The sequence below is a fragment of the Homarus americanus genome, unplaced genomic scaffold (genome assembly GCF_018991925.1).
Source record: "Homarus americanus isolate GMGI-L3 unplaced genomic scaffold, GMGI_Hamer_2.0 scaffold30535, whole genome shotgun sequence".
Lineage (NCBI taxonomy): Eukaryota > Metazoa > Arthropoda > Malacostraca > Decapoda > Nephropidae > Homarus > Homarus americanus.
In genome coordinates this window covers 12,565,194-12,588,502 of record NW_024732440.1, presented here as the reverse complement: position 1 = coordinate 12,588,502, position 23,309 = coordinate 12,565,194, and the positions used below count along the sequence as shown (strand labels likewise).

The window sequence follows — 23,309 nt, the reverse complement described above, 5'->3', positions numbered from 1 at the left end:
AAGAGGTTAATACCACTGTATCTTAGTTCTTCATCTTTAGGAAATGCATGGAAATATATATTTCCCTCTTGTCTGAACAAAGACACACCCAAACACTACACAATTAGCGGGCATTATGTGACAGAGGACAGCAGTTTTCACAGTTGTGGCTGCAGCCAACTGAGGGGCCGGTCTCTCGACCTCTCTACCCAGTGAGGTAGCATTTTGGGTCAGGTGTAGGAGGACCTCCTTTTCTTTAGACTTTGGTGCCGAGCTCGGGATGTCTGCGCCGCGTGCACCAACACACCTCATGTCAAGCAATAAGCAAGAAGTGTGTATCTTGTGGCGGCCCTCATTCCCTCTCCGACCCGGAGTGTCCCAAGTGGAGGGAGGAGTGTAGGGCAACCAAGTTGCGATCCACGAAAAAACTTAGCTACAAGGAGGTTCTCCTTGTAGTGAGGAAAGAAGAAATAAGATACAAGAACGCAACAAGACAGAAGAAACAAGAGAGAAGAAAGGATAAACAAGGAAAAACAACAAGAAAAAGATATGCTACATTAAGTCTTACAGAATTTTTAAACTTATACGGATCACCACAAGAAATAGAAGACCAGAAAGATGAAAAGTGGGAAGTGCAGAAAAAAATAGTAGAACAAAAGGAAAACGTCAAAAGAACAAGACTATGGCCGTAATGACCATAGATGTTGACGACCAGCAAACTCAACCAACCAAGGAAACTCTTCATTGTCAACTGTGAAAATTGGTCGTGTTTTTAGTGTGAGGTGGGTTACTTCGTCTTACCGAACTGTAAAGACAATATGGCAATCGTATAAAGTTATTTAGAAACAGGAAGAGCAAGCTGTGATGCTTGAAGATCTGTGCAGAGAGAGAGAGAGAGCTAATTATGAAAGGCTGAAAAAAGTCATCAGATTTCGTAAATAATTTGGGCTTGTTGATGGAAATTTTTCTAGAGTAATCTAGACTGTCTCTTGAACTGCAGAACCGAATTGTACACTTAGTAAAGCACATGGAGAAATTAACCGAACTATCATGGTCCTTGAAAATCAGATAGAAAAACCAGAAAAATTCTATACTGAAGTTTAGAAGGCTGGTAACGCAACCTACTATACACCGACAACAGTTTTTGAGGAGTTTGATCAATAATACGTAATATAGGCTGATTGAATCTACACCTTCCAACGACAATTGTTAAAAATTGATTAACCAGCCGAAATATTTAGATATTAACAATATTCCAGAAGATTCAATTTTTATCTTTGGGGATAATGATATCGAAGAAATGGTAAAACAGTTTGGTTTAAATGGTAGGCTATCAGAGCCTACAGAGAGTTTAAGGACACTAAATGGAAAATAGTTTCTACACACCTTCAGCAGCTGCTAACAGTGGAATGAATTTATATATGCCACCAGAACGTACACGAATACAAATTGATCATCGTTCAACTCCTTTCTTTATCCAGTTAGTTGTCAACTTGCTAGAAGTTGGTCACACACCAAAAATTCAGGGAGATGGACAAGAAAGGAAAGGACACACACACACACACACACACAACACATTGACAGCAAGAGGTAATACAGTGGTTCACGTTGAACGGTTATGGTGATGCCAGATGTAAGATAAAGAAAGAAATAAAGAAATGGGAACGTGAATTAGTGAACTATGAAAAGCTGTTTCAGAAAGTAAAATTGACACACATACCATCAGATTTCAAATCAATGATAGTGCAGCAACAATGTCTGGAAGGTACTCAAAAGAAATTACCTGATATGCTTGAGAAACCAATCACCTACATTCCCTGTCTACCTCTTGGCTCTAATTAGGTGATTGAGTATGGCTGCAATGCAAGTGAACTACAGTACAGTAATTACACATATGTATGATGTACTGGAATCTTGCTATGTATTTTTATCAGTAGCACCAGTCGCCATGCAAAGGGAAAAGTTGGCACAAATTGAAGGTGGATTATAGTTAGAAAATCTGTCAAAGACAAGATGGAGTGACAGGCCAGATATAGACACTCGACTGAGTATTATCCTCCGAGGTGTTTATAAACTTCTACTAAGTCATCCCTTCCCCGTAGTGTGTGTGACGCCATAGTGCCACTACCATGACCTCGTGCAGTGCAGTGTATTTGTAGCGGTATCCTCGTCACCACTTCCTTGACCTCCGTGCAGTGTGTGGCGGCAGCGCCGCTGGTGCACCACTACCGCGAGCCTCGTGCGTGTGTGTATGACGCCGCAAATTACTACGCTGACCTCGTGCGGTGTGTGTGTAGCGACGCCGCCGTTATTTTTCTGTGACCTCGTGCAGTGCTGGCAACGACGCCGTAGTTACCCTACCGCGGCCTCATACGGTGTGTGGCGCGGCCGCCGCAGGTGCCACTACCGCGACCTCGTGCGGTATTAATGCTGACGCCATAGGTGCCGCTACATAACCTCGTGCGGTGTGTGTGTGACGCCATACAGAGCTACAACCATGACCTCGTGTGGTGTGTGTATGGCGACGCCCATGGTGCCACTACCATGACCTCGTGCAGTGTGTGTGGCGACGCCGCGTTACCACTACACTGACCTCATGCGGTGTGTGTATGACGCCATGAGTACCACTACCGCGACCTCGTGCCCAGTGTGTGCGCCCGACGCCCTAATTGCACTACCGCGGCCTCGTGCCGGTAACCGGTGCCACTACCGCGACCTCGTGCAGTGTGTGTGTGCGCGGCACCATGGTGCCACCATGACCTCCGGTGCGGCGATGTGTGTGCTGGCGAGCGCAGTGCCACTACCGCGGCCTCGTGCGCCAGTGTGTTTGTGTGACGCCGCAGAGGCCACTGCAGCGGCCTCGTGTGATGTGTGTGTGACGCCATAGGTGCCACTACCATGACCTCGTGTGATGTGTGTGTGTGACGCCAGGTGCCACTACCATGACCTCGTGTGGTGTGTGTGTGCCCAGCGCCGCGGTGCCACTACCATGACACTCGTGCGGTGTGTGTGCGGCGCCCAGGTGCCATTACCGCTGACCTCGTGTGGTGTGTGGCGGCGCCATGGTGCCACTACCGCGGCCTCGTGTATAGTGTGTGTGTGTAACGCCATAATTTTTCGCGATATCGTGCGAGTGTGTGTGTGACGCCCATGGTGCCACTGCGACCTCGTGTGAGTGTGTGTGACGCCATAGTGCCACTACCGCGGCCTCGTCGCCAGGTATGTAGCATGTGTATTATGGCGAAGCGCCGCAGGTGCGCCACTACACCAGCGACCTCGATATGAGTGTGTGACGCCATGGTACCATGACCTCGTGTGATGTTGTGTGTGACGCCATAGTGCCACTACCATGACCTCGTGTAGTGTGTGGCCAGTGTGACGCCGCCAGGTACCCACGCTACCGCGGGCCTCGTGCGGTGTGTGTGACGCCATAGAGCCGCTGCCGCGGCCTCGGTGTGGTGTGTGTGTGTGACGCCATGGGTACCTACCACGCCGACCTCGTCGCCAGGTGATGTGCCAGCCAGCAGCGCCATGGTGCCCTCACCGCGGCCTCGTATGGTGTGTGTGGCGGCCTTCATGGTACCCTACGCGCGGCCTCGTGTAGTGTGTATGTGACGCCGCCGACCACTACCGCGACCTCGTGTGGTATGTGTGTGACGCCATAGAGCCATACCATGACCTCGTCGCCGTATGTGTGGCGCCAGGCACCTTCACCATGACCTCGTGTAGTGTGTGTGCTGGCGCGCCGCAGGTTGCCCACTACCGCGGCCTCGTCGCCAGAGTGTGTATGTGACGCCATAGTGCCACTACCACCGACTCGTGTAGTGTGTGTGTGTGTGACGCCAGAGAGGCCACTACCGCGGCCTCGTATGAGTAATAATAGCGCAACCTTGACGCCGCAGGTGCACTACGCGGCCTCGTGTGAGTAATGTGTGCTTGACGCCATGGTGCCTACCGCGACCTCGTGTAGTGTGTGTGCTGACGCCATGGTGCCACTACCGCGGCCTCATGCCGAGTGTGTGTGTGGCGACGCCGCCGTGCCCGCACCGCGGCCTCGTGTGGTGTGTGCCCAGCGCCCTGGTGCCACTACCGCGGCCTCGTGTAGTGTGTGTGGCAGCGCCATAGGGCACTGCGCTCGTGTAAGTGGCGGCATGTGGCGCGGCGCCATACCATGACGCTCGTGTAGTGTGGCGGCGCCCTAGTGCACTACCATGACCTCGTGTAGTGTGTGTGTGTGTGACGCCATGAGTACCACTACCACTGCCTCGTGTGGTGTTAATGGCCATTATTGGCGGCGCCGCCAGTGCCACTACCGCGGCCTCGTGTAATTAATATTGTGTGGCAACCAGGTGCCTACCATGACCTCGTGTAGTGTGTGTGTGTGTGACGCCATAGTGCCACTACCATGACCTCGTGTAGTGTGTGTGACGCCCTAGTGCCACTACCATGACCTCGTGTAGTACGTGTGAACCCAAATTGAACAACAGCTGCATTACCACCTGTCTGTATCTCAGGCGAAAAGATAAACAAACATACTAACACTGCCGAGTCTTTGTTATGGATCCTCCGACGTGTACATAAACATCGATCACCTGAACATTAAACACCCCAATTTATTAAATTTGATGATTGACCACCTTAAGCTACCTGGAGGGGTGGAATAGGCTAGGTTAGGTTAGCATTTGGGTAGAGTAGGTTAGGTTAGAGAGACTTGTGGAATAATACTACCATCGCCATATATATATATATTTTTTTTTTTTTTTTTATTGGGCACTCCCCTACATCCTTGTGTAAGGTGAAGCGCAGAAGCGTTTACAGCGCCCAACAGGGAAGCGTGCTAAGTTCATGCTTGCCTTTATGTCTCACGAGTTAAGGGCGTAGAAGCCTGAAGAGTCAAGGGCGTAGAAGCCTGAAGAGTCAATGGTTTGTGTCATCAAGTTATTACAACAGGTACCTACTTTACTGCTAGGTGAACAGGGACTAATGGGGGCTAGGAAGTGTGTCCAAACAACTTCCACCGGCCCGGGAATCGAACCCGTGACATCTCGCTTGCGAAGGCAAGAGCGGTACCACTCTACCACCAGCACCCCCATCGCCATATCAATAAGCTGCTGTAAACACGTCGAGGCAGCTAGCCGATGATTTTGTCTGAGCCCTGGTGTTGTTGTCGTGTTGAGAGCTTCTGGAACTGTGTCAAGGAAGGTGCACTTGTATGAGAAGGACTCGACCTGTACCAAAAACATATCACCAGGAGTGACAGAATGCAGAAATCAGTTGTAGACGCGTCTTGTGTTATTATCATAAGAAATTACCTGAAGATTCGCCACTCAGCTTTGTTTGCCTTAAGAATAACCACCCTTAACAACACAAGACAACATAATCATAACAAACAACCTTGGGCGGTCGGTCAGTCATGTCTGTTCTGCATTATTGGCAAGCACTGGGCATCCACTCACTCCAGACTGTATCTGAACCTGCAGCATCTTGGTCAATTAACAATGACCCCAAATGGATAAATAATTATTTAAAGAATATTATTGGACAAAGAAAGGCTATAGGTTGGAGAATCAATCGTGGTGACGTTTACCTCCGAGATTGTTGTAAAGTATTGGCCAGTAGAGCTAAGACAGAGATAAGAAAACCAAAGAGGAATAATGAACGAAAGGTGGCAAGGAAGGCGAATTCAAACCCTAAGGGATTCTTCCAAATGTATCGAACCAAAACAGTAAGATACCGGCGAGCTAACTGATAACGGACAAATGAGCAATAATCTGAGAAATTTGTCATCAGTTTTCACAACCGAGAATTTAAACATGATGCCCGAGGCACCGACTATATTACAGAGATAGTGAAGAAATAGATTAAACGCGATAGTAATGACTAGTAACTATGTTAGTAAACAAATAGATAAATGAAAACCTAATAAGTCGCCAGGTCCCGACGTGATATTTGTCAGGTTATTAAAGGAATGCAGGGAAGAACTTAGTATGCCCTTAGCAAACTTGTTTAACATGCCGTTAGAAACGGGTGTAGTACCAGAATCCTGGAGGATAGCGAATGTGATACCGATTTTCAAGAAGGGAGATAGATCACTATCCTCTAACTACCGTCCAATCAGTTTAACACCAATTGTAGCAAATTGATGGAAGCAATAATTTCAAACTCAATTCGAAATCACCGGGAGAAGCACAAGTTGATCAATGATTCCCAACATGGATTCACAAGTGGGTGTTCATGTCTGACAAATCTATATCATTCTTTTCAACTGTTTCAAATCAGTGGACGACGGGCACGATTATGATGTGGTTTATCTAGACAGTAGCAAAGCTTTCGACAGAGTTTCCCACTAAAGACTATTACGTAAAGTGGAGGCTCATGGCATTGGAGGAAATATTCTAAATTGGATTAGGGCGTGGTTACAGGACAGGAAACAGCGAGTAAGCATTAACGGCACTAATTCCGATTGGGGTAACATCACTAGTGGAATACCCCAAGGCTTAGTACATGGTCATTACTATTTACTATATACATAAACGACATACAGTAGATATAGGTGTAGACAGCAACATAAGTAAATTTACTGACGACACAAAATAAGGCGTGTAATTAAAGCTGACGTGGACTCCGCAAAATTAAATTCAATGTGGGAAAAATGTAAAGTACTTAGCCTAGGAGATGTAAACAGAGAAGCCAGATATCAGATGAACTACGTTGTTATAAAGTAATCCGACTGTGAGAAAGATTTAGGAGTAATGATAAGTGGGAATCTTTAGTAACTACTGTAATACCCAAGAGTAAAATTTTCTCAGTAATGAGAAAAAAATTCCAGATGTATTCTTGTGCTGTTGTTATGTAAATACCTACTTTAAATAATACAATGTCATAACTAGAAAGAAAGTATTAAGTAGGTAATACCCAGAAGCGGAACTTTATCAGTGAGGTGAACAGGATGGGTCTTTCAGGTGTTTTTATGGAGAGCGACGATAATGTACCCTTAGTGAACGTCTCCCACAGCTGTTGCCTGTTCCCATTATGCTGACCACGTTTTCTCCTTTTTTTGGTGGAGGCATTGTTGGTGAAGTATACATAAGTCCTATCTATCAGATCGTCATGGAAACTTTGGTAGTTGTCAGGCTTGTAGTCCTTGTACCAGTCATGGATTAAGTCTATGAACTGGCTTTCATGTTCTTACTTGACTGTGATTCTACGTCTGTTGAGTTTACCACCAGTGGGGGTGTCATTGGCTACATGTATACTAGCTTGGATTGGGCTGTGGCCAGACATAAGATCAGTGACAACATCAGAGCTATGAGTTGTGTATGATAGATTAAAGCCAATACATTTGTCTAGACCCCCGCCATAAAATCAAGCCCTCAGAATTATCCTAGGATGTCCCATGAGCACTAAAGTACTTAATATGAGGAAAGAACTAGGTATACCCAGTGTTAAAGATAGAATAATTGAAGTCAACCTCATGATAGCCCTGAGGCTTCTGCGTGGTGATCCTGATGACATTGTTTCCTTAAAATTGCTAGAATGTATGAACCATGGGACTACTGAGTCTAAATGGATCCAAACTACAGCTACACATATGAAGATGTTTGGACTAGACCACCTGTACAAAAGTTGACACAACAGCGCTTTCCTTGCCACCCTGGCGGACAGTTCCCTCGATATCACAATACCGACGTATCCGCCTAAAAAATTAATTATACAAAGCATTTATCTCCAACACACTGCCAAATTGAGAGCTCTTGAACACATACACACTCTACAGACTGATGATAATATCACACAGACCATCTACACTGATGGATCTCTAAACACCGCCTGTGGGAGGGCTGGAAGTGCTATTGTTGTGACTCAACCTGACAGTAATATAATTGAGAAAGGAGTTAGAATTAACAACTGGGCATCCACTCTACAAACTGAATTAGTTGCCATACTCACAGCTATTAAATTCATTGAAACCACTGTTACTGACAGTCTCATCATCACTGACTCTCTATCCTCACTACTTGCCCTTGGCACCCTCGACTCAGGTTGTCACGCTCTTGTCTCTGAAGCCAGACACAAATATGCGTGCCTTGTTGACCGGGGTGTCAGGGTCAAACTGTTGTGGATCCCCTCTCACATAGGCCTCATAAAACATGACAGAGTTGATGCCCTCGCCAAACTCGCGTCTAACAAAGACACCGTTGAATACAATTTGGGTCTGTCAAAAAGAACCCTTAAAACTGTAATTAGGAAAGAACTTATTGATGAGTTTGACGCAAGTAGACAAGTGCAAACAGGCACTAGTCGATCCATAGGTTACCATGATGAGATGTATCAAGTGAAACATGTATATGGAGCAAGTAACAAGATCACTAGATCACAAGATGTTGTAACCGCTAGATTAAGGTTAGGATATAAGTACCTTTGGCAGTATGTTCCTCAAGCAGATGTAAACAAAACTAAATGTAATGTGTGTGGCCATACATATGGCCACACACTTGAACACTACGTCCTCGACTGTGTGAAGGTAGAACCTTTTAGGGACAGGTCCAAGCACACTGTGTGTGAAATGGCACAACACTTCATCTCTAATGGCAAGATAGCCGACATATTAAGACTGTATCCACTTTTTTGCACTTAGTAACTATATCAATTCTCATGTACAGAACCAAATACGCAATGTGCTTGAATACCTCTCACGTAAATGTGAATAACAAAGTGTGAGGCCAGACATACTGCCTCACACGCCTGTACTCACGCATTTGTGAATAAGTTACCCTTTATGTATAGAACTAAACAAATAATGTAAATGAAATACTGTGTAACTTTCAGTGCCATAATATCCTGACAACGGGGGTTAATTATTATGACCCTTTGTAAACCCTACTCTGTAATCCTTTTGCGCTACCGCTCACAGGATGAGTGTGGGGTGCACAATAAAGTAGCCGCTGCAAGCGGCAAAATCAATCCCACAGCTGGCCTTATTTACCACTAAAAATGTCTCGTAGCTTGCACACACTGTTTTCGTCACCACGACTCCACCACAAGTGATGGCCCCACCTTCACCCCCCCCCCCGACAACAAAATAGTCCAGTGTTCCCAGACTAATAGTTTCGTAGCCATACCGAACGCATACTTTAGAATTATTTAAGTTAGTAAATACGATTTCATAAGGATTTATTGATTGTATATACCGTTTTGCAGTCAACAACAAAATTTTATGTACTCCTGTGTGTGAGACAGTCTTCGCAACGATCTCTGACTGAGGTTGGTACTTCTGCTTGTGTAATGCCTTGTGTAACCAATACGATATATTCCGTCTATCACGTACAGTTGATACAGAGAAATTAACAGGAATGCATAACTCATGAGTGTTGAGAATTCTTGGTCCGGTGTGTCATATTTTATAACACCGTAAAGGTGCAGATTTTTTTTTATTGACTGTACATATTGCGTTCTGAACGGTTAGTAAGCTGATGACTGGTAAATTGATAAATAAAACTCCGTGTTATATTGGTCCTCTATACTTGGGTTTTCATTGTAATTAAACCATATTTCATATACGAGTCTTTTTCCTATTCAATTGCATCTTCCTTTGAGACAAATCAACCTTTGAACAAAACGCTCTTAGCTTCTGGTGACACAAATAGACGAGAAAATTGAAGTACCAAAGGTGTTTAGGCCCTGGTCGTTCTTATTTACTTTATTGGTAGACCGTTCCATGGAGTAAGGTGGTCACGGGAGTAAGGTGGTCACGGGAGTAAGGTGGTCACCTGTGTAAGGTGGTCATGGGAGTAAGGTGGTCAGGTCATGGGAGTAAGGTGGTCCTGGGAGTAAGGTGGTCACAGGAGTAAGGTGGTCACGGGAGTAAGGTGGTCACAGGATAGAATTGGTCACAGGAGTAAGGTGGTCATGAGTAAGGTGGTCACGGGGAGTAAGGTGGTCACAGGAGTAGGTGGTCACAGGGATAAGGTGGTCACAGGGAGTAAGGTGGTCAAGGGAGTAAGGTGGTCACGGGAGTAAGGTGGTCACGGGAGTAAGGTGGTCACGGGAGTAAGGTGGTCACCTGTGTAAGGTGGTCATGGGAGTAAGGTGGAACATTCTCACAGTCAAACTAACAACCGGTATTGAAAAAGAGGCAATAAAAATAGAAAACACTGATACTGTATGTGGGACAGACAGGTGTGCAAGAGTTCCTCACACTACAACCGACTACGAAAACTCACGAACCTCTCTACTTTAACGTGAATTTTTAAATCAATTTTAGTAATATATATAAATATTTTCTATATATCTATCTATAAATAGAATATATCTATATATATTTATATATATATATATATATATATATATATATATATATATATATATATATATATATATATATATATATATATATATATATATATATTACTAAAATTAACTTAAAAAGGGCACGTTAATATATAGAGGTTTATGAGAATTTCATGGTCGGCTGTGAGGACACTGCCTGTCTTATACAATGCTACAGTTGTGGATGAAGTGTGAGAATGTTTGATGTTGTGACAGTAGGTGACTAGTGAAGGGGTGGAGGAGGGTATATTAGGCAGTAAGTTGTGGTGCAGCATCACTGTTACTGCCACCATGAAGTTCGTCTGTATCTTGGCTCTGGTCGGCCTCGCTGTCGCCGCCCCTAACAAATTCATCCCCAGTGAGTCTCTAACTCAACTTATATGTATTTGCCAATGTCACTTAACCATTGGTAAACCTCTTTAACGCCTCCCTGGAGAGTCGTTTGTTTATGTAGTGCTCTGAGTCGCCTGGAACTAGTGATGTAAGTTGTACTAGTTATTAATTTTCCCAAGTCATGTTCAGACTAATAAAGAAACAAATATCCAAAGTTTCGTTGTTGATTGAGTAGTGTTCGATCCACAAAAGAGCCATATTTTAAATTAATATTTCACTCAGTATATTAAGTCAAATGTGTCGTGGTCAGGGACTGGGAAGGAATGGACTCCCGCATCACTCGTCAACCCTGATGAGCTGGGTGACTACTTTGAGGGGGACATAGAGGGGCCGCTGCCAGGCATCCTTAAGAACGGACTAATTGATGAGAAGTATCGCTGGGATAACGGCATCGTCCATTACAAGTTTTCCTCACATTTCGGTGAGTATAGCTTTTCTTTTCGATTTTTTCCCATCTTCCAATTTACCAAATAAATTCAGTATATCTTTTGTGACAATATCCGATGAGACATGAAAGTCGTGCCATTACACTATCGAGTAGTTTAGCTCATATCCCCATATCTCTACGTGCTCAGTCTTAGAAGGGAGAGACACTACTCGTAGTAACGTGTTAACTAATGTTACAATACACTCCTACATGGGTGGTGGCTCATTGAATAACTGATCAGCTGAAGAAAAGAGGGACATTGTGCGTGCCGCGATGGACGAATACAAGGACCTAACGAATGGCTGTATCACCTTCGTGGAGAGGACTGACGAGAAGGACTACGTGTACTTCACCCAGGAGTAAGTGTACACCCATCCTTTCCTGGGCGTGTTTGGTAGAATTAAGGGGACATATAACAAGGAAAATTCTTTACCTTGCTCTGTTTTCCTTCAGTGAATATATACAAAAACAAAATCTTAATTTCTAAGAACGAGCCAACATCAGTCTGAGTGAAAAAAATGTCTATATCCCCAGCAACGACCACGGTTGTCACAGCAAGGTGGGGAAAGTGGGTGGCAGTCAGGAGATTAACTACCCAGACTGGTGCTTGAAGAAGCACGGGTCCATCCTGCACGAGATGTATCACGCCCTTGGTTTCCACCACGAACAGTCCCGCACTGACAGAGACGACTACGTCACCATCATGTGGGACAACATCGAGAGTGGTAAATTATAACTTGTCTTTCTTTCTCTTGGTGTGTTGGTTAGGTAAAACCATTTTCTTTAACGATTAAACCTTCTGAGAATGATGATTTAACTTAACAGCTTAAACTTTCATCCTCAAAGAGTTCATGTAAGAAACAAGCAATCTATTGTCGTGTTTACTATGTTTCACGGTGCAAAATTCCCTTTGCTTTTATAGCACAAAGCAATATTCACTCAGTTTTACATTAATATATTCATTCTTTTTACTGCACAATGTTCTCTCATTATGTGTCTCTGCACGTCTAAGGTCATGAGCATAACTTCAACAAGTACTCAGCCGACGTGGTGAGTGGCTTCGGTGAGAACTACGACTACGGCTCCGTGATGCACTACTCGGCCCACGCCTTCTCTGAAAACGGCGAGAAGACCATTGTCACGAAGGTAATTACGTCACTGGGTAGCTGTAATCTGAAGGACGTAGATTAGTGTGTAGTGTGGGTTGTTTTGATTGTGCCGGATAGCTAAATTAGCCTATCCTAGATTTAAACAAAAAATACTAATGGCCAAACACTACCCAAGTTTCTTTACGGTAAATAAGGTTTCATCAAGTTAAATTACATTACTTAGTTGACTGAAGTTAGATGAAATTACGATAGGATAGTTTGTATAGAATAATACTAGTTTCGTGTTGGGTAGGTTAGTGTAGTGTTGCTCAGGTTGGGGTTTGGTCTTATGCCCTGCCTCACATTTCCCTCACCTTCACCTCACAGGACCCAGACGCAGAGATCGGACAGCGCATTAAACTGAGCGACGTCGACCTCAGAAAGCTGATGAATATGTACAAGTGTTAGTGTGTGAGTGATTCTTCTGCTGACAGCACCTCACCCGAGTCTGTTTATAATCTGATCTCCAACGTAATAGTTGTTGAACAGATGTAAAAACACTATAACAGTAATAACTAAAAGAAAAAAAACATGTGTTTAGTTTCCCTCACGCAGTAATAAAAGGTGGTAACAATTATGGACGAGTTATAAAAAAATAGTTTAGGTAGCATATGTTAACTTCCCTCTATCCTATTAACTGAAGGTGCAGGAGTCTTGTCTCATAACACATGCCATAAAGGTGACGACCAAAGCAGTATTGACGTTTGAGCCAAGACTGTCATATCAGGTGCCCTTTCTAATATCTTAACCTTTTTAGATAACCTTTAATAATATTTTTAATCATACTTAAGTTCAGCCTAACACAGGCTATCCTGACTTAAGCTAACATAACCTAGCGTTACCTAGCCTAAGCTAATCTAACTAATTCGTTTAAGCATCACAAAACCAAACCAAACCTGACTCAGATTAACATAACCAAAACTAATGTAACCTTGAGGGATTTTTTTTTCTATTTCATCTTTATTTAATAGTGTTCATAAAAGCCTAACCAATGAGCCAGAGTGATGGGTATGTTTAATAAGCTTTGTTTTCATTAAACACCCGCCATCAACAAAAAAATACCAACAAAACAAAACATAGTTCATGCCGAGGGTGGTTAACTCCTCGCTGTACCACAACAAAGTTAAAAAAAATAATAGTAAATACTAATAATAATGATAAATAATAATAATAATAATAATAATAATAATAATAATAATAATAATAATAATAATAATAATAATGATAATAATAATAATAATAATAATAATAATAATAATAATAATAATAATGCAAACAAAATTATTAAAGGGAACATGAACAAGTTCAGCGACGTAAACTCCCTCTCGCCGTGTAATGAAGATGTCGCTGAAATTGTGGAATATTTTTCTTGTTCTCTTTATGATATTTATGTTACCAGTGCGATTCACATGCCGATTTTTACTTTCCCAAACTCGGAAATTATCAGAAATCGGCACAGAATATTTATTATTCCTTAAAATTATAGAATATAAGCAGGATAAAATGAGACACTACTGTTCGGTTGAGTGCCACTGTGTATTTTCCTGTCAGTCAATTGGTTGTCATGTTACAAACGACTCAAGGCCTCATTTGCAGAGGTCGAATGAACAGACTATTGTTAGTTTGTTTTTTTACCATTCAAATACAGTCTTTACGTTTCTCATCTTTCTCCTCTCTCAGCAGATAGTCTCACAATATTCAACCGTCTTCATTGGATTTCCTACTCTTTAAAAGTACTGCATATAGTACAGCACTGTAATCCCTGTGATGAATCATTTCTCTTCATATTTATATTAGTCTCTCCTTATTTTCCTTTATTCCGGACACGACATTTATCCAAAATACTCTCCTCTTCCGTCACCCAAATCTGTTTTTAGCAAGACCCAACCACTGTCTCTCTCTCTCATATTATTTTTTTTAATACTATACAGTTTTTCAGGCGTTCCCAAAATATCTTTTCATCCACCCTTTTTTCTCATCTTGGGATAATTATTTCCAGCAACACACCTTTCATACCTTACTTAGTCAAATTTAAAATATGTATTGTATTCTGGAACTGGACTACTTGTATTCCATCACACAGTTCCATAATTCATCATCATTAACATTGTCATAACTTGTGCTTTCAACCTATTCATTACCGATATAGATGTGTAGCATGAACCATATCTCTGAAGTTCATTCACCCAGGTATCGTTCACAGTATGATAAGCAGTTAAATATGTCAAAATTTCATGCCATAAATTAATTGATGTGTATTGGTGTGTGTGTGTGTGTGTGACTGCTCCATCCCTGCATCCTGGCACATTTTTAATCTTAATTAGGGACGCTTTGGTGGTAAATTATTGGTGCCTAAGATAGTTTATGCTATATAAATCAGGTATTACGGTAAAGTTGCAGAAGCAAGTAGCAGCCGTGACTGACACTGTCATCGTCACTAGCCTACATTCAAGGTCACCCAAACAGAACTTTAATAGGATTTTATTTTTTTTAGCCTGACGGTACTAGATAAAGAAGCCCAGCACCTCCGAAAGCTTGAATTTTTTCCACACATCTTAATGTTTACAAGAAGCTATATCTTTACATACATTAAATTCAGCATTAATTAAAATGAGCCAGAAGTGGGTATCTTTAACAGTTATATTTTCAATATATGAATTTTAATCGAACATTAGGTATAAGTCAATGAACTGCACGGGGCGGGGCTTGTACCGTAAACTAAAAAAAAATAACAATCTAGTTGGGTTATCACATTTGTATGTTCTAAACCAGTGGTTCTCAACCTTTTCACTCCATTCCCCCCTTGAGGAATTTTCAACATCCTCGTGGCCTCCTTCATTTTTCTCCCAGAACAGACAAACAGACAAGTGATAAAGATTAAAGAATGATAAAGGACAGATAAATAGGACAAGAGTTAGAATGGCAAACACACACACACATTCACATACATAACACACCCATGCACTCACACATAAAGCACACATAGTCATACACAAACATGCACACAGGTAAACATTCACTCAAGCTAGCAAGCTGAAGTGTACTTCCTGTAAGCAAGAACACTCCTCCTTTGACAAGCACTGCCCAACTTGGAAGAATGAGAATAGTGAGTCATACCAATTTAGCACTAAAAATGGTAGGATTATATAAGTAAAGAATGAGTATGAACAACAATGGCACCAATAAATAAGGAAATAATTAATAAAGGAAGTGTTCAAATATTTCACCCACATAAAGCAGCGACCACGTGAATTATGAAACAAAATAAGTAACACCAATTACGGAGTATATTATGCTTGAGTCAAGCTCAAACACAATATATGGTTCAGAGACAATACACTCCACTGTTTTCGTGATGGTATACCAGGCCAGACTGAGATCATTCGGTCCTATCACCACTTGCAAAGGGATGACACACGGACACTAGGGTGACAATAAAAAGTGAAAGTTTTTATTTTTAGATGGCCATTTGTCCAATACTGCGTACCCATGAAAAAAGAACACAGGCGAAATCCTGGGTCATTTGGACAATATTTAGAGGTGGCTCAAGCCATTTGAAGTTAACACTACTGAAATTATTATTGATTTTTTCTAATTTCTTTATTTATGAACCGATTACTATGAAACTTTGCAGGTATATGTAGAATGCAAATTCAAACTAAAGTTGTTCCTAACATTTTTTCTAAAAATGAGTAATGAGTATTTTGGCTGGTGCAGCTATTGGCAATGTAGAGGGGAGGGAGAGGCGGGTGTCAGTCGGGGTAGGGGGAAGAGGTTGTGTTGACCGAATCGCCATTCTTGTCTCCGGAATCAATACTGAAAAGCTGCTTGGTGTCCCGAAACTATTGTCAGGGACTGGACAGGCCATTGCTACAGCAGTCAGTGCAGCGTTGGAAGAGTGGAAAATATCAGAGAATGTTTCAGCACTCAGTTTTGACACAACAGCTTCAAACACTGGGCACTTGTCGGGGGCATGTGTCATTCTGGAGCAGAAACTCGGCCGCCGTCTTCTGCATCTCGCGTGTCGTCACCACATCCTTGAGCTTGTTGCCGAGAAAGCGTATGTGGAATGCATGGGGCCTTCCTCTGGACCAGATAATACTCTCTTCTCTCGCTTCAAGCATAAGTGGAAGGACATCAGTCAAGATGACTACAGCCCTCTCTCAGACCTCCCTCCAAGTTTGTACGAGAAACGAGATGACCTCATCTGTTGCTGGAAACATCATCTGGGCAAGAAGCAGCAGCCACGTGATGATTACCGTGAGGTACTGGAGCTAGCAATCAGGTGTCTCGATGGAGCTCTACCCAAGTTTAATCTCCGACGGCCCGGAGCACTTCACCGAGCACGGTGGATGGCTAAGCTCATTTATGTCATGAAGATCCTGATTTTTGCTAATCAGTTTAAACTAACTGCTCGTGAGACATTAGGCTTGAAACGATTCACATTCTTTGTGCTAGAGGTGTATGTCAGTGCATGGTTCACGGCCTCCGTTCCATCCTCCGCTCCTGCTAATGATTTGCGGCTCCTCCAAGACCTGTCAGAGTACCACGACGTCAAAATATCAAGAACATGTCTCACAGTCTTCGGTCGTCACCTGTGGTACCTCAGTGAAGGCTTGGTGGGTCTTGCACTCTTCGATCCACAAGTTAATGCAACAATGAAGACAAACATAGTTCGGGCAATCGTTGAGAGGAAGGCGACCGAGGATTCACCAAAACGTGCTGCTCTTCCTGCCACATCTTCCCTTCCCACAAAGCAGCTCTCAGACTTTGCTTCTAGAGGATCAAACTTTCTATTTGAAAGTCTCAAAATGAAGACTTCTTTTTTGTCCAAGGAATCTGACACATGGTCTGATGATGAAGACTTCAAAACTGGCGTCGCAGTTGTGAGTGGTCTCAGAGTCATCAACGACACTGCAGAGAGAGGGATTGCCTTGATACAGGCATTCAACAGCAAGATCACGAAGAGTGAAGACCAGCGTCAACATCTGCTGCAGGTTGTTGAAGAGCAGAGGCGGTCACAACCAGGGACATCAAAACAGGACCTTACAAGCAAAAAGCGAAAACAATGAATGGGTTGTCCACACCTCTCCCACCCATTGATGTAAGCGTGTTCACTGCAGTTTCATTTTAAAAAGGAATTAATCATTTATATGTACAGTGTACACATAAACTTGCTCAATATGTAAATTTTAAAATAAACCGGCATATTATGAATATTCGTATTTTTTGCCAAAAGGATAAAACTTCAATTGACTTGAGCTACCTCTAAATATTGTCCAAATGACCCAGGATTTCGCCTGTGTTATTTTTTCATGGGTACGCAGTATTGGACCAATGGCCATTCCATTTAATCAATTTTAGAAATTCACCCCTATGCACTATTGTCACCCTAACGGACACGTACTGAACAAGTCAGTTCAGCAGCTCGGTCCAGCGCCTGTCACACAGACAGGGGGCCGGATACTCAAAACACCTCATAAGTTACGTATATTAGCGAGATACAGTATCATATATTGCAAACTCCTCACAGTCCCGTAAATTTAGCATACTCAAAATTTAATTACAGGTACTTAGTCTCTGGCAAAATTGACAGATTATTTTGCTAAACCAGGCAGCAAATCAGAAAACGCTTTTACTGCAGCATACATAACACATAATATAACAATATAACATTAATGCACCACGAGTTGATAGATACTGGTACAAAACAAATAACCCCCTCGGCGGAGTGTCCTCCTTTTAGAACAGTGGTTCTCAACCTGGAGGCCATGGCCCCCAAGGGAACCACGGCAAGAATTTAGGGGAGCCACGGCGAGCTGTTATAAGTTGTACGTTTCCAAATAATGTTGGGAATCTGAATTAAACAAAGCTTGTATCACTTATTTTGACTTGGTAGAAGAGAATTTTCATTCCTTTTTTGGTCATTTTGTTTAATCATAACGACAATACAATTTTAATATTTACATACTCTGATGCTATTTTTTTTTACGGAGGCCACGAGGATGTTGAAAATTCCTCAAGGGGGGAGTGGAGTGAAAAAGGTTGAGAACCACTGGTTTAGAACATACAAATGTGATAACCCAACTAGATTGTTATTTTTTTTAGTTTACGGTACAAGCCCCGCCCCGTGCAGTTCATTGACTTATACCTAATGTTCGATTAAAATTCATATATTGAAAATATAACTGTTAAAGATACCCACTTCTGGCTCATTTTAATTAATGCTGAATTTAATGTATGTAAAGATATAGCTTCTTGTAAACATTAAGATGTGTGGAAAAAATTCAAGCTTTCGGAGGTGCTGGGCTTCTTTATCTAGTACCGTCAGGCTAAAAAAAATAAAATCCTATTAAAGTTCTGTTTGGGTGACCTTGAATGTAGGCTAGTGACGATGACAGTGTCAGTCACGGCTGCTACTTGCTTCTGCAACTTTACCGTAATACCTGATTTATATAGCATAAACTATCTTAGGCACCAATAATTTACCACCAAAGCGTCCCTAATTAAGATTAAAAATGTGCCAGGATGCAGGGATGGAGCAGTCACACACACACACACACACCAATACACATCAATTAATTTATGGCATGAAATTTTGACATATTTAACTGCTTATCATACTGTGAACAATACCTGGGTGAATGAACTTCAGAGATATGGTTCATGCTACACATCTATATCGGTAATGAATAGGTTGAAAGCACAAGTTATGGCAATGTTAATGATGATGAATTATGGAACTGTGTGATGGAATACAAGTAGTCCAGTTCCAGAATACAATACATATTATAAATTTGACTAAGTAAGGTATGAAAGGTGTGTTGCTGGAAATAATTATCCCAAGATGAGAAAAAAGGGTGGATGAAAAGATATTTTGGGAACACCTGAAAAACTGTATAGTATTAACAAAAAATACAGAGAGAGAGAGACAGTGGTTGGGTCTTTGCTAAAAACTGATTTGGGTGACGGAAGAGGAGAGTATTTGGATAAATGTCGTGTCCGGAATAAAGGAAAAGCCAAGGAGGAGACTAATATAAATATGAAGAGAAATGATTCATCACAGGGATTACAGTGCTGTACTATATGCAGTACTTTAAAGAGTAGAAATCCAATGAAGACGGTTGAATATTGTGAGACTATCTGCTGAGAGAGGAGAAAGATGAGAAACGTAAAGATCATTGTATTTGAATGGTAAAAACAAACTAACAATAATTGTCTATTCGACCTCTGCAAATGAGGCCCAGAGTCGTTTAAAATACGACAACCGATTGACTGACAGGAAAATACACTGGTGCACTCAACCGAACAGTAGTAGTCTCTCATTTTATCCTGCTTATATTCTATAATTTTTAAGGAATAATAATATTCTGTGCTGATTTCTTGATAATTTCTGAGTTTGGGGAAAGCAAAAATCGGCATGTGAATCGCACTGGTAACATAAATATCATAAAGAGAACAAGAAAATATTCCACAATTTCAGCGACATCTTCATTACACGAAGAGAGGAGTTACGTCGCTGCAGTCTTTATGTTCCCTTTAATAATTTTGTTTGCATTATTATTATTATTGGTTGATATTATTATTATTATTATTATTATTACATATATATATTTATCATTATTATTAGTATTTACTATTATTTTTTAACTTTGTTGTGGTACAGCGAGGAGTTAGCACCCTCGGCATGAACTATGTTTGTTTTGTTTATATTTTTTTGTTGATGGCGGGTGTTTAATGAAAACAAAGCTATTAAAACATACCCATCACTCTGCTCATTGGTTAGGCTTTTATAAACACTATTAAATAAAGATGAAATAGAAAAAAACTCCTCAAGGTTACATTAGTTTTGGGTTATGTTAATCTGAGTCAGGTTTGGTTTGGTTTTGTGATGTTTAAACGAATTAGTTAGATTAGCTTAGCTAGTAACGCTAGGGTTATGTTAGCTAAGTCAGATACCTGTGTTAGGCTGAACTTAAGTATGACAAGTAAAATTATTGTTAAAGGTTATCTAAAAAAGGTTAAGATATTAGAAAGTGCACCTGGTATGACAGTCTTGGCTCAAACGCCAATACTGCTTTTGGTCGTCACCTTTATGGCATGTGTTATGAGACAAGACTCTGCACCTTCAGTTAATAGGATAGAGGAAGTTAACATATGCTACCTAAACTATTTTTTTTATAACTCGTCCATAATTGTTACCACTTTTATTACTGCGTGAGGGAAACTAAAACACATGTTTTTTTTCTTTTAGTTATTACTGTTATAGTGTTTTACATCTGTTCAACAAATTTATTACGTTGGAGATCAGATTATAAACAGACTCGGGTGAGGTGCTGTCAAAGCAGAAGAATCACTCACACACTAACACTTGTACATATTCACTGGGCTTGGAGGTCGACGTCGCTCAGTTTAATGCGCTGTCCGGATCTCAGGTCTGGGTCCCAGGAGGTGAAGGTGAGGCAGGCATAAGACTAAACCCCAACCTGAGCAACACTACTAATTCAACTCACCCAACACGAAACTAGTATTATTCTATACAAACTATCCTATCGTAATTTAATCTAACTTCTGTCATCATAATGTAATTTAACCCTGATAAAAACCTTATTTACCGTAAAAGAAACTTGGGTAAGTTACCATTAGTATTTTTTGTTTAAATCTAGATAGGCCAATTTAGCTATCCTGCACAATCAAAACAACCCACACTACACACTAATCTACGTCCTTCAGATTACAGCTACCCAGTGACGTACTACCTTTGACAATGGTCTTCGCCGTTTTTCAGAGAAGGCGTGGACGAGTAGTGCATCACGGAGTTGTAGAATGTAGTTCTCACTGAAATATCACCACGTCGGCAGAGTACTTGTTGGAAGTTATGTCATGACCTAGACGTGCAGAGACAATATAATGAGTATAAATATTGTGCAGTAAAAAGAATGAATATTTTAATGTAAACTGAGTGAATATTGTTTTGTGCTATAAAAGCAAAGGAATTTTTGCAGTAATCGTGAAAACATAGTAAACACGACAGATTGCTTGTTTCTTACATGAACTTCTTTGAGGATGAAAAGCTATTATCAAGTTAAATCATCATTCTCGAAGGTTTAATCGTTAAAGAAAATGGTTTACCTAACCAACACACCAAGAGAAAGAAAGACAATATAATTTAACACTTCGATGTTGTCCTACGATGGTGACGAAGTCGTCTCTGTCATGCTGGACTGTTCGTGGTGGAAACCAAGGGCGTGATACATCTCGTGCAGGATGGACCCGTGCTTCAAGCACCAGTCTGGGTAGTTAATCTTCTGACTGCCACCCACTTTGCTGTGACAACCGTCACGTTGCTGGGGATATAGACATTTTTTTTCACTCAGACTGATGTTGATCGTTCTAGAAATTAAGATTTTGTTTTTGTATATATTCACTGAAGGAAAAACAGAGCAAGGTAAAGAATTTTCCCTTGTTATGTCCTTAATTCTACCAAACACGCCCAGGAAAGGATGGGTGTACACTTACTCCCTGGGTGAAGTACACGTAGTCCTTCTCGTCAGTCCTTCCACGAAGGTGATACAGCTATCTGTTAGGTCCTTGTATTCGTCCATCGCGCACGCACAATGTCCTCTTTTTCAGCTGATCAGTTATTCAATGAGCCACCACCCATGTAGAGTGTATTGGTAACACAGTTAACACGTTGTATTACGAGTAAAGTGTCTCTCCCTTCTAAGACTGAGCACGTAGAGATATGGGGATATGAGCTAAACTACTGATAGTGTAATAGCACGACTTTCATGTCTCATCGGATATTGTCACAAAAAGATATACTGAATTTATTTGGTAAAATTGAAGATGAAAAAAATCGAAAAAGAAAAGCTATACTCACTGAAATGTGAGGAAGGGGTGTAAGTCAGCATCAGGGTGAACAAGACCACACATGAGGTAGGGTGTGGGTCCATCATCAGGGTAAACTACACCAGAGAGAGGGAGGGTGTAGATCCAGCATCAGAGTGAACTACACACAGAGGAGGGAGGGTGTAGGTCCAGCATCAGGGTGAACAAGACCACACAGGGGGGCGAGGTGTGGGTCCAGCATCAGGGTGAACAAGCCCACACAGGGGGGTGGCGGAGGTTAGGTCAGCATCAGGGTGAACAAGACCACACAGGACGGAGGTGTAGGTCAGAATCAGGATGAACAACACCACACAGAGGGGAGGGAGGGTGTTGGTCAGCATCAGGGTGAGCAAGACCACACTGGAGGGAGGTGTAGGTCCATCATCATGGTGAACAAGACCACAGAGGTGTAGGTCCATCATCAGGGTGAACTACACCACAGAGGAGGAGGTGTAGGTCCAGCATCAGGGTGAACAATACCACACAGGGGGGGCAGAGTGTGGTTCAGCATCAGCGAACTAGACCACACATGAGGGAGGGTGTACATACAGCATTAGGGTGAAAAAGACCTCACACGAGGGAGGGTGTAGGTCCAGCATCAGGGTGGACACGACAACACAGATGGAGGAGGTGTAGGTACAGCATCAGCGTGAACTAGACACACATGAGGGAGGTGTACATACAGCATCAGGGTGAAAAAAGACCTCACAGGAGGGAAGGTGTAGGTCCAGCATCAGGGGTGAACACGACAACACAGATGGGAGGTGTAGGTACAGCATCAGCGTGAACTAGACCACACATGAGGGAGAGTGTAGGTCCAGCATCAGGGTGAACTACACCACAGAGGAGGGAGGGTGTAGGTCCAGCATCAGGGTGAACTACACCACAGAAGAGGGAGGGTGTAGGTCCAGCATCAGGGTGAACAAGACGACACAGGACGGAGGTAGGGTATAGGTCCAGCATCAGGGTGAACGTGACCACAAAGTGGGGAAGGAGGGTGTAGGTCAGCATCACGGTGATCAAGACCACACAGGAGGGAGGTGTAGGTTCCATCAGGGTGAACCATACCACAGGAGGGTCCAGGCGTGTAGGTCCAGCATCAGGGTGAACAAGACCACACAGGGGGGGGCAGAGGTGTAGGT

The 23,309-nt window shown here is 42.3% G+C and overlaps 1 protein-coding gene across 1 annotated transcript; it reads left to right on the top strand.

Moving 5' to 3' along the window:
• The first annotated feature begins 10,555 nt into the window (after positions 1–10,555).
• LOC121868830 (zinc metalloproteinase nas-4-like) lies at positions 10,556–12,851 on the top strand. Its single transcript, XM_042369797.1, has 6 exons — positions 10,556–10,666; positions 10,952–11,122; positions 11,370–11,487; positions 11,663–11,853; positions 12,141–12,274; positions 12,604–12,851. Exons 1-6 carry the CDS (start codon positions 10,600–10,602, stop codon positions 12,682–12,684), a joined length of 762 nt encoding a protein of 253 aa, XP_042225731.1. The 5' UTR covers positions 10,556–10,599; the 3' UTR covers positions 12,685–12,851.
• The last annotated feature ends 10,458 nt before the right edge of the window (positions 12,852–23,309 follow it).

Bases quoted from the DNA above. Each gene is read 5' to 3' on its own strand.
- LOC121868830 (XM_042369797.1), top strand. From the start codon at position 10,600: ATGAAGTTCGTCTGTATCTTGGCTCTGGTCGGCCTCGCTGTCGCCGCC. The intron at 10,667-10,951 runs GTGAGTCTCTAA...TGTCGTGGTCAG, and splicing joins CCCTAACAAATTCATCCCCA to GGACTGGGAAGGAATGGACT. The intron at 12,275-12,603 runs GTAATTACGTCA...TTCACCTCACAG, and splicing joins AGAAGACCATTGTCACGAAG to GACCCAGACGCAGAGATCGG.